The sequence below is a fragment of the Anopheles nili genome, chromosome 3 (genome assembly GCF_943737925.1).
Source record: "Anopheles nili chromosome 3, idAnoNiliSN_F5_01, whole genome shotgun sequence".
NCBI classification, from domain to species: Eukaryota; Metazoa; Arthropoda; class Insecta; order Diptera; family Culicidae; genus Anopheles; species Anopheles nili.
In genome coordinates, this window is record NC_071292.1 from 6,061,702 (window position 1) to 6,074,118 (window position 12,417).

The 12,417-nt window shown below is 46.5% G+C and overlaps 1 protein-coding gene across 1 annotated transcript; it reads right to left on the bottom strand.

Moving 5' to 3' along the window:
- Positions 1-75: 75 nt before the first annotated feature.
- LOC128722446 (vacuolar protein sorting-associated protein 41 homolog) lies at positions 76-5,422 on the bottom strand. Its single transcript, XM_053816109.1, has 10 exons — positions 5,411-5,422; positions 5,187-5,324; positions 4,833-5,124; positions 4,569-4,767; positions 4,345-4,499; positions 4,081-4,270; positions 3,870-4,010; positions 1,372-1,842; positions 516-1,309; positions 76-443 (listed from the first exon to the last, which is right to left on the bottom strand). The coding sequence occupies exons 1-10, from the start codon at positions 5,420-5,422 to the stop codon at positions 310-312; spliced, it is 2,526 nt and encodes an 841-aa protein (XP_053672084.1). The 3' UTR covers positions 76-309.
- Between the last annotated feature and the right edge of the window lie 6,995 nt (positions 5,423-12,417).

Consider the following 12,417-nt stretch of genomic DNA (forward strand, 5'->3'; position numbering starts at 1 on the left):
CCTAAGCATTATGTTTTCGTCTTTATGGTGCTTTTGAAAGATATTACTGCATTTTACACCTTTTTCTATGCTTCACCAAACCGCTCAAACCAATATGCTGCTTTTAATTTATATTATAATAAAACTGTAATTGTCCTATACAAATCATCATGGCTAGAATAACTTTCCCTTTTTGGTTCAAAACACAATAAAATTCACAAAAAAAGGTGTCAGCAAGTGAAAATCAGCGTAATTGAATATACAATTCGAGTACAAATATGAAGTGAATGCTTATGTAACAGCCTCCGCTGCGTTGCCCAGCTAAAAGTCCTAGAAAGTTCCCGTGGTTCCACATTTTTTCGAGTTACAAACTATGCAAATGTCCAGATTGTACTTGTCTAGCAGACACGGCTCGTGAAAGTAGTGTCGGCAGTTAAACATTACAATGTCCGTTTTCATGTTGTCTGTGGGAAGAAAACAAAATTTGTATAAACCTCCGTCTCCATCGAATCGAAAGAATTGAATCGAATACCTACCCTTCACGATGATATCTCGTCGACATACACCACATATATGGTCCGTTGAGACGTTCAACGCGCCTTGCTGCACTCGCACTAGGCGCTCGTGCATGGCAAAGTAATCGGCACCTAGTATCTGATTGCATCCCTCCTGTATCGACACTTGCAGGCTGTACCCGCAAAGCATTTTAATGACCGATTTCTTTAGACCCTCGATCTCTTGGCCGGGCTTAATTTTGTCTACGAGCAGCTCCGGGTTTATGAACCCCGCAATGCTGTCCAGCAGCTTCGTCATCACCTGCGGTTTGTCGACGGATTCATTAATCAGATCGTTCCAAAGGTCCATATCGTCGTGTTCCTTGCAGAAATCGATTGCCATCTGCACGTTCCGTAGATTGTGCATTATGATGGCGAGCGCCTCCCGCGTACTACCCATCTTGTCGAGCAAATAGACCATCTCCGGAAAGAACTGCAGCTGCTTGCAAATATCGTACGCCTCCTGAATGGGATAGCTGTTCGAGCGCTTAAGAAAAGAGAGCAGCTTTTCCGGTTCGTAACGTGCATACAAATTCACGAGCCGCCAGTGAAACTTCTCGCTGCTATGCACCTTATCATACGCATCTAGATAGCGATAGAGGTAGTGTTCGCACTGTTCCAATTCCCGAACCACATCTTCGGCGGGGATTTTATCCTTCAGTAGCATGGTAATCGCGCGATCACTATCTAGCTCGATCAACTGTACAATGCAATCCTTCACCATGGCATACAGGCTGTAGGTTGTGATCAGTTCGAACACGTCTTTGTGCTGCAATCTAAAGAAATGGTGTTTTAATGTCACTTATAGGCTAGGGACATCTTCACCCGAAACACTTACTTTAAATACATCGTTAGGGCGCGGTCAAATTCCTTCTCGTGTGTGTACAATATCGCTAGTGCCTCCAACAGAATGTTGGCATCTTTCTTGTTGAAATGGTCGTTGACAGCATTGATTACGGCCTTGGTGTTGTAGAGGCGTGGTGGCCACTCTTTTACCAATCGCAAAAACCCGTTCGGATCGAGCTGTAGATACTCGTACAGAACCATCTCGTACACGTGTGGGTTTAATTTACATGAATCCGAAATCGGTATATAGCTGCTTACTGATCGGAGTTGCTTCACCTTTACGAATTTGTAAACTTCCTCTTCCCAGAGTTGTCTGTCAGTGCCGAACACGCGCTGGCATAACCGTGCCGCTTCGTCAAACTGCTGCATTGAGAGCAAATGATCTAGATACAGCCGTGCAACTGTTATTAGTGAGTATTTTCCACCGTGTTGGGCTATCACCTCCATCGCTTGTTCGAATTTTCTGCAAGAACAAAATTGATAAAAGAAAATTATCAATGTAAAATCAGCATGTTGGTCGTATTTTCTCGCTTTTCTTTATTTTACACTTTCACGCTGCATTCTCATAACACGTGGTGTGTATTTGCTCTCCACGTGTCCAATCCACCATTTTTCATTATTTGAAACTCGTAGGTGAAATATTTCATCAAACCATCGTGGCGAACGGAGTTGAAATATTTCACTTTTCACCTGTTTCGTAGAAATCAGCTGGCACACTCCACTGGGCTGTTTGACAGACAACATAAATTGCCGTCAAAATAATTCTATCGTCTGTCAGATCTCATAACAACAAAAGTTCAATCAACCGCACCACAAAAATCACAAAAACCAAAGTATCCCCCCAACTAGCAGTGCAGGGCAATGGTAAAAAGTGTACGGCAATTCCGCTTACCAAAAGTCAATTCGTTTAAAATCCAGTGAGGGCTGGCTAGACACCTCGCACCGGGTGGGTCGTGGACACGGATGTCAATTCGTCGTACCATGGCTCTCACACGGTACCATCTACATAAACGGACCTGTATCGGTCCCGTGCTGGTTCTTTGTGCCTTTCTCTGCGGGGTTCTGGTAACAGCACTGTTTGCAAACACTAAACCCACGTGCGCCACGGGTCGCACTTACGATCCGGAAAACTCCTTCTTTCTGATACTACTGATCGTGACTGCCCCGGAAAATTTTGAACGACGCACTACTATCCGCGAAACGTACCTTAACCTACGGCCTCGCATGATCAACGAAAGCTACCAGGAAGACATGATACACATTCCACCGTTCAATGCACGGGGTCATATCCAGCCAGACACGGTCGAAACGCAACGTCTGCTTCTAACGAACTATCGCGTCTGGCTCGAAAAGCCGATCAAAAACATAAAGGTTATAAATTTCAAAATCAAAACATTATTCGCGATCGGGGTACATGGGCAACCGAAGAACATACGACGGGCTATCTACGAGGAGCAGCGCGTTTTCGGTGATATCCTGGAGTTAGAAAGCCTGCAGGACTCGTACGCGAACTTGACGAGTAAGGTGGTGCAGAGTATGCAGAAAATCGACGCCAAGTATGATTTTAAATACCTCGCAAAACTGGACGACGACACGTATGTGAAGTTGGACCTGCTAGCCGAGGATCTGCTGAGCTACTACGAGAAGCAGCACCGAGTGAATCATGCTGTTAAATCTCGCCCAACTCCGACTGAGCTATACTGGGGTTATTTCCGCGGAGCTGCAACCATTCAGAAGCAGGGTGCATGGCAGGAAAACGACTACATGCTGTGCGACCGGTACGGACCGTACGCCCTAGGAGGAGGTTATGTGCTTTCCAAGGGTCTGGTGTCGTTCATCGCTACCTACGCGGACCAGCTGGCTTTGTACAAAAGCGAAGACATTGCAGTTGGAACGTGGTTAGCGCCATTCCGCAATATCCACCGAAGGCACGACGTTCGATTTGACACGGCTTGGAAAGCTCGTGCTTGTAAGAATTACCATCTGCTACTTCACAAGCGAACCGCCCGACATATGAGAGACATCTATCGGGGGGAAATTTGCACCCACGAAGACGATCTAACCCCTGGAGTAAGCCTCCCGAAGGAGTACTTTTACGATTGGACACAGCCACCGAGTTCGTGCTGCAAACATACAGTATAAGCGGATCGAAACTCCCGCAAAGCATCCTTACACACGCACCACAAGTAAGATAAGTAACTTTCAACATGTGATGGGTGGGCAACACACCGAACATACCAGTAGAGGTGGGAAACTCCACGAAACGTATCCCTGTGGAACAGACCCAATTTTTTTGTTGATGAAAGATAAACGTTATTCGTCCAGGGGCAGCTGATGGTATAATTTGTCCAGCTCCCAGCAAACACAAACAATTTTGGGAGCTATCGGAACGCAAGAAGCAACCAACTGACTTAAACCGTAAGAAATAAATTATTTGTACCAAAAATGAACCGAGAAGTAATGCACTCAGGAAAGAAATTGTTTGCTTACCCATGCTCAATGAGCCACTGCACGCGATCGTCCGTTTCGTAGAGATTAGCAACCACCACGTCCTTTGGTGAAACGATAAAATACTGATTTTCGTCAATTAGACAATCCAGATGATAATCATCGCACTTGTACTCCTCGTAGCTGCATCAGAATGTCGTTAAAAATTACATATTTGATAGGCACGTGGCATTATAGTCATGTAACTGCTTACCCTCGCATCGATAAACTGTCGGTGCATATCTCGATGTAATCACTAGCATTGTACTGCAACACGCACAGGATTGGTCGCAGGGCTTTGTTCGTCTCGGAGTCACGTTCTTTCGAGTATCCGAGCACAATCAGCTGGTTCGTCTCGAGTGGTGCTAAACCGCAGATGTAGAAGTCAGTCTGGAATGTAGACACTGAACGAAAAGAAGGGAACGAATGTGTTTAATCTCATAAGGAAAGCTGGTAAACCATAAAGCTTGTGTCTTACTTGGATCGACTATGTGAACAGGAAGATTTCTTGTGGACACTTCGATAGCGTTTCGCTTTCGTATCACACATATTCGTACGGTGTCTACCCAACCGATGAGCAAGGTCGTAGAGTTGGCCCAGTTTAAATTGCAACGGTAGTCGCTAAGCTTTCCCCTGAAAAAGTCAATAACACTGCTACCATTAAGCAAATAACGCGCAGAAACATCACGCAGGTTCACTTACTCTTTCGGTTCTTCCCATTGAATAAATCCTAGTGAGCACTTTTCATGCAGATCGTACACGTGAATTCCAAGCGAGCTTGCCCAGGCTACGAACTGTCCGTTCCACTTGATGGCAGTAACCTGGCCCTCGGAATCGCTAAGGATGGTCGATTTTAATCCTTTCAGAAAGGTCTTTTCGTAGAGCACCAATTTATTATCTCCTGCAAGGGCAAATCGTTCGTCAATATAGATTGGTACCGTTTGAGCAATATCGATCCTGGCGTACCTATTATGAATCTTCGTCCCGAGCCCGAACGGTGGTAATTTGGATCCAGCTCAACAGCTTTAATTATCTTTCCCGTGCTGAGCGTCTGATTGTTCTCGTCCGTATAGAGTCCACTAATTATCACCTTGCCGTCGTCGGAACAGGTTGCGATCTGTTCCCCTCTGCTATCTACAGATATTTTGTTAACCGAGAGAATGTGCGCATTTTCTTTCGCATTTATAACCGTTTGCACGCAATTGCCCTGGTGATCGAGCATGTGTATCCGACCCCAGTGTGTGCCTAGGCAGAGGAACTGCAATAGGGAGTAGAATGAAATAGGATACCTTGCACGGAGCTTATCGGTACTGAACTTACCCTAGGATGCACCGCAATGCAGCTGATCGCTTCCTCGCTGAGAATATTTTTTATGTCATTCGACAAACGTACGTACTTTAGCTTGGGTTCTACGTCGTCTTCCGTTAAGCTGCAGGATTCTGCCGACTCGGGATCATGCTAGGGAAATCGAAACGAATTAACACCAGATCATCAGATAGGCGATGGCAAGGCCAAAGTTTGTAGCATTTGCTTAAGGTACCTACCGAATCAACCATCGTAGTTCACAGCCCCAACACACCAGATTTCATCGAAAGTATTTCACTAGCTGGGTCTAAAGTCCAGCTGCAATTTAAAGACACAGGTGTGATTCGGCCTCCAAACAAAAGGGAGTCACTCCAAGAACGAAAAACAATGAGTAAGAATTGTTCTGCAAAGGTTTGTTGTTTTGTTGGCCTGTTTTCCCCTTCGAGTACATTTGACGTTTCAATCCGATCCCATGTTTTGATTTGGAGCAGTGCTGCCAGAAGATGGCTAGTGAAGTTCAAACAAAACTGCAATTGCATTTAAGTGTGCAGTAGAAATGTGCTCAGAGTGTGCTGCAAGTGCACTCGAAAACTTTCACCGTTTGTTCGATCGGGTAACAGCATTGTATTGTTTTATTCGTCTATCATTTTTAGATGCATAATGAAACAGTGGTGCGTTTGAATAGTTTCGTTAGTACATGTGAACTTTCGAGACGTCTCACATATTTAACCCAAGTGTAATGATAACTCGTAATTGTACTGCCGGTACATAAATGATCATGTCTTATCTAATGATCTTAAGATCGTTAGGATCAATCGTCACGTTGGTCGTCTTGTTCGTATATAAAATTTGTCGTTTTACATGCCGTAATAAAATAGCAGTTGCTGTATCCAGTAACGCACGCAAGCCTTCCCAAAAATACCCCCAGCTTCCGGTCACTTGACTTGCGCGCTCTAGATAACATCCGCAGTATCAGTGAAGACGCGTGTTGGCTTGCTGCCCTTGAAGCAACAGGCAGGTTGACGATCCACACGAACGACAGTTATCTGATGGTCGAAAATTGCATTGCTGTCATACTACGGGGCCTTTGAAATGGGGCTATGAAAAAAGACCCATTTCCAGCTGATAACCCATCAAGCCAGAACCAGTAAACCACAACAAAGCTAAAAGCTTTGATAGACGCCGTGCCTTTGCCCGCAGATGCGTTGCTGCCGTTGCTAAGGTCAAGTCCGTTGGCGCGGACGCATCGGGCAAAAAGGTACAGCGTGTCTCGGTTGTTAATTACCACGCCGAGTGTTTCGTCGGACGATTGTGCGGGAGTAAGAGAGCCTCGTAGCTGGGTGGGTACTGAAGAAGAAAACAAAAATATAACATCAACAAATACGTCTAGGCTTTCCATTTTTCGGCATGGTGGTGTGATCGAGATGATGTGATGGTGCTGGAACAGCTGATTCTCTGAGCTGTTCAACCGTCACGCCCTCACCAGATGATCGAGCGGTCAATTTTAACGCATCTCATACGGGTATTATCATTTTTGTCAGCTTTTTCAAGCCGTTGATTAATATAATAAAGCTACCCATCCATTGTACGGCTCGTAGCGCAATTGTCCGAGCACGCTCATTGCGCGAGGAATCTTCAAACCGTTGCATAATAGACATGGTGGAACCGTTATCGTACTAGCGCATTTGTCTCAATAAGAATCTGTTCAAGACAAATAATACGAGAAAAAAGCCGACGTTTCGGGTAACGTACTAGCTTTTTTTAATAAAAAAAAACCCATGCTTGAACACATACACAAATGATTTGATTATGTGGCAGTTTTCTAAAACATGTGCTCCGAAGCTGACGTCAGTGCATTCACAAATCGTTGCACTTTGGAGCTCGTTCAGGTTGGCTTTTACGTCGGTGCATCCACTCGCTAGCGACAAAGTGAGGAAAATTTGCAAACATTTAATCATGACGTAGTTGGGCTCGCTGATTAATAGTTGGCATAGATGTAAACATAATTGTGTTGAGGCTTTTTTTCCCCACCCGGGACACATAAAAGTCACATTGAAACCGTTAAAAGTGCGGCAGAAGAGGCTAGATCATCGTGTTGGGACGAAGTAATGCTTGGTCTTTGCTTCGAGAACGATTACATGGGGAGATTGTGAGCGACGTGCTTTGAAAGTGGCTGATAACGTGTTGATAATGTGCTGTTGTTTTGGGTTCGAAAACTTTACAGTAAGGTTAATTTTTTAACCTTCTTCTCATCCCGGTACCTAACCCAGAGGAGCAAGAGTGCGTTCTGATTTACTATAATTTCTTTCAATCGAACCCGATACCCACCGGAAGCCGTCTCGAGATGCATAAATGCACAGGCTGTATGACATTGAGCTTGAAAATGATAATGCTCATTGCTATGCTCGATTACATGTCTTGTTTCACGTAATATTTCTGCCGGGTTTGTTTATGTCCTTTATAAGAGAAAAATGAAGAGAATGGAAGGGTGAATACCATATTTTCTCGCTCTCTTTCTCTCTGTGCAATGATCCTTTGCGTTTCACTGATATTCTGTGCAGTCAAAAAGTGCCCATTAAATAATGCAAATGCTCATTTATAACGTACAAATTTTATTATAAGATCTGCTACGGAGGTTAGTGCAAGTAATGTTACTAAATTTAAGCTTGTTGCTGTTGCATTTCAGTTACGTGCCGCTTAGAAACATCAAACATACCGAAACCGGCTTTTCGACTCACGTTTTCGGTGCTCTCCCGCGGATCATATGATTTTTATGTGGATTTTCATGGCAATGTTTTTCGGTAGAGAGCCAGAGAGACTCTCCGTGCATCGGTGAAGCCTATCCCAAGCGCGAGTAAAAAAAGCACCACCAATTTTACCGACGCTCTCACGCTCGGCTGAGTCATGCGTGGTGGTGTGCGAAACCCGCGCGCATATTTACAGAGGCCCGCGAGACCGGTCCCGATTGGATATTGTGTATGGTCTGACATCGCGTGCCTCCCTTCACGGGCCCATTCCCATGTACTACCGTGCGTCTCCACCAGTTCCACTCCCGACCAAAGAGCGCATCTTGTTTCTTCTTCCCGGCGCGTGCGGCCAACGACTGTCAATCACTGTACGCGACCCCGTCACCGACGTCATATCGGGTCTCTCTCTCTCTCTCTCTCTCTACATTTTCGTCCAATTTTGGAGCGATTTTACAATACCAATGACTGAGCGGAGAGAGTCACACAATTGCATGATGAAAGTTCAACCCGATGCACCGACGGGGAACCTCGTTTTGGGGAATTTGGTCCACTGGGCGGAATTTGTCTCCCTCTACAGTGCAGCACGACTGCGTTACACGTTTTTGGTCACTGTTTGAGGGTGATCGCTATAAACAAGCGATGGATTGACAAGGTGGATGGGGAGAAGGGAGAGAGAGGCAATTTGTTGGGTGTTCCCTCACCTTGAGAGTGACAGCTGCCACGGGGCGTTGATGGATCGTCAAATGTGGGGCTGCAGAGAGAATGAGGATGGCTGGAAACAATGCTTTGCGCTTCATATGATTCATACTGCGATACGATTCTTACCAGCGACCGTGAAAAGGTATTGCACTTTGTGTTGCTTGGCAGCATAATGCTTACTTTAGAATCGTGCTATGCACACGCAGGATGCATTCGCATTTGACGATCACAGATTGTTTTGATATTTTGACATTTTATCCCCACTTTAAGCCTCTAGGTTTTACATAAATTCAGGGATAAATCCTCACGTTTCTAAACAACCACATCCGACCCGGCATCATCTGTCTGGCGTTGTGTTGGTACGAGCAAAATATCGTACGATATTTTCCTTCTCTTCCATTCGCCAGCAGAAACCCTCGAAGCTAACCGCGAAGGGCTCTCTCGTGCGCTCGCTCTTCTGCGCGTCTGGACGGGCTGTGTTCTGGAAAAAGAGAAATTCGCGCAACCGGCGCGAAACCCATCACTCGGCATTGTTTTTCCATCGCTCGGTCTCGCTCTTGTGCACGGGATGGAGGGTGTTTCTTTTAGCCGTTTTTTGTGTGTGGACGCCCGACCGTTGCAACTTCAGCATATTTTGTTCGAAAAAACGTATTTGGTCCTATTATTCCAGCCAGAGTGTTCGCCCTAGACGGAAGCTTTTGTTAGCGTTCCCGGCACACTGCGAAGATATTGCGAAATTACCCATATAAACGAGTGAAAAATTGCGATTCAGTATACTGTCCGTTTTTGTAGAAGCAACGGAATTGTGAGGAGTTTTATTGGAAGCACAAATAAGCTGCAACTACGCAGCAGTTTGACATCGTACCAGTGAAAACGTCAGGACGTGTGTTGCAGGAAAACTGTGAAATCAAAGCAGCCTTTGGTGCGGTTTGTGTAAAAATCGAGTGTGCATAGTGTTGCCGGAAGCCATCGGCAGCAGTGACAAGCGCAATAAGTGAAACCCCCGGAAAGTGCATTCTAGCTTCAGGGGAACTGCAACTCCAGCTGCACGTCGGCTGAATTTTCAGTGTGTTTTTTAAGCCACAAAAATCCCGTTTCCTTACGGTAAGTACGGTGTGCTATGAAGAGCGGTCTGTCTGACGGACTAATGCAACGCGGTCAAACGTGTAGAAGAAGAAGTGACCTTACTCACTTTGTCCGTTGTGCGATTGAGTGCAGGTGGAAAATCGATTTTCCGTTCAGTCATTCCCCCATACGTGTGTGAGCGAATGGGGTAGAATCCTTTTTCGATTAGTTTTTTCTTCCCCAAGCTTGTGCGGGAGTTGGAAACAAGCTAGCCTCTCGCAACTGACCATGATGTTTCATAATGGAATCGATCGACCAAAACCCCCTTGAGTGTTCAGGACCAAAGGACCTGCAATGTTGTTCCGGATGGAAAAATCGAGGCAAAAATCGATTGCTGCTCGATCATGCAACGATTAGATAAGCAAAACACACACACAAAGTCCACTTTTTGTTGGTTCCGTTACATTTTCAACGTGTTTTATCTGCCAGACGTTTGCCATCTCTCGCTTTTCCGGGGTACGTTTGAACAAAAAAAAAAGCGAGGTCTTTGAACCCGCGGTTTCTGTGGCCTGTATACGCCGTTGGGCGAAAATATGCTCGAGATTGATACACTCTTCCCTCTTGTGTGGCGTCTCTTCGGACGAGGTTTCGGACGAACGCGCATCCATATGTATGATCCGGGCTATGGTGGAGAGGAAAGAGCCGGAGATGGCAAAAATGGCGACTACATTCACTTTGCAGGAGGAAATACGCGAGATTCAACCTGGTACCAGGGTTTCGCAAAATGCGCAATTAGTTCAACCAAAAGCCTCGTTTCCAGCTCTCTATCTCCTAGCGTTTGCTGTAGACGGGTGTGTTTCCGGCCGTTGGTTACCGTTCGGTTGTTGGTTCTACATCGATCGAATTACTCCCGAGCTTGGCCACACAGAACAACGCAGCCAATGGTGGTGGGCTTAGGAAATTGATTTTAATTTCCTCCCCGTCAACAGGGGGTTTTCCCTCTTGTGCGCTCGTCTCCTTTCACGGCTTACAGCTCTCGGCACGAAAATCACGGTGTCGGGGTGGTGTGTGTCCCATAAACGATCGGATGTTTTTATTTGGCCTAACTTTCACTTTCACATATTTTTTTTCTCTCGAGCTTTACACCTGTGCCACCACGAATTGGGCACGCGAAGTTTGGCACGACTTGCGCATCGATGGGGTTGGGTCATGTAACAACAGCACAAGCATAAGGGGGGAGGGAGTTCATTTTTTCGAAAGCAACTAAAATCTCCTCCTCGAGCTGTGGCAGCTGCCGAAACAATTGCGCACCGATCTTGAGGTTTTTGGAACAACCACCCTGTGGTCAAAAAAAAAAAACACCAGTTCGCAACACATCACGCTGTTGAATGCAAAATTGCATCATTATCGATACACGCCCCCATTATCGGGTCTCGGGAAGCCGTGAAGATAGACAAATCACCGACTGATTGCGTGCTGCCATGCGAATATGCACAATGGTCTAGAATAGCGAGACCTGCGCGCGGAAGCGATCACGATCGTACACGCGGCGATCTCGGGCACGATCGCGCATGTGCAGTAACGGTTTTTTTTTCTTCGCACAACACGTGGTCCTTCTCGCACGCGCATTCAACGACTCCGTTCGGATGAACATGCAGGCGTATGAGATCAGGTTCATCCGGTTGTTATCCATCCGATGGGAAACGCATGATCAAACTCTCCCCAATACTGTCACCGGCCTCAAGGTCACAGTGACCGATCGTTTCTCCGGCGATCGCTCCGGCGTCCAATCAGAATGTGCATTCCATTTTGTGTGTGCGCGCGCGCGCGAATGTGTATCGGGTGGCAAATCGTCCAAACTGCATCGCATTCGTATTAACGCTGCGATCTGTTGTCGTGCGTCGTTCGTGCATCGCGAATATAATCTGCCGCGCGCGAAAGCGCATTTGGCGTCATTATCGCGAGCAAAAAAAAAAAGAAAAAAAGAACGACATAATCTAATAAATTATCTCCATGCGGAGGCTTCGGGTAATGCTTCGCGGTTGAAGGTAATTTTGCTGTAGCGCGCACAATGCCGTGGCGATGTGTGTGTTTTCTGTGCCTTTGCCCCGGAAGGAGTGCGCGTGGTGTGATGATGAAGAGCCACGAAACGCACCTCGGGCGGGTCAGACTGATTGATTCGTGCACCACGAAGAAGAGCGCGTTTTTCTGGCTGGCTGATCGCGTGATCGTGCGGGGTTTTTTCCTGCTGAACACACGCCAGCACGATCATAGCAGCAGGCAACACACGTTGTCGGTTGTCCTTCCCGGTCCTCGAGCAACAGAGGCCAACTGACAACAACGTGCTAGCATCCTCCGCATCCGGAGGAGCAGGGCATCGGTTGGATGTCGCGCTTAGGAGCTTATATATACAAAACATACGATCACTGGCGTGTGCGTGATACCTGATAAGGAAAGGACGTTGCGAAAGGACAGACAGAGCGCCGCACGGTCAGGCCAATCTAACTCACCAACACACCATCGTCTGATAGCGCCTTTGAGGGGTTGGTGGCAGAAGCGACGCAGGATTCGCTTCCTTTAGTCGATCGGCATAAGTAGGACCCGGCACCGTAGGGCGGAGGCCAGTTGAAAGTCGAGCTTCAGCGCATTCGGTCCAGAGTTGACCTCCGGTTCCGTTTTACTAACGTCCATCAGTCCAGCAGGAGCATCAGCTGCAGCAGCACACACACAGCTGT

What these genes read in the sequence shown, in the direction of transcription:
- LOC128722446 (XM_053816109.1), bottom strand. An exon ending in TGTTCACATAGTCGATCCAA is followed by an intron (nt 4,271 to 4,344) that starts GTAAGACACAAG and finishes CTTTTCGTTCAG; the next exon opens with TGTCTACATTCCAGACTGAC. An exon ending in CAGTGGCTCATTGAGCATGG is followed by an intron (nt 1,843 to 3,869) that starts GTAAGCAAACAA and finishes TTGTTCTTGCAG; the next exon opens with AAAATTCGAACAAGCGATGG.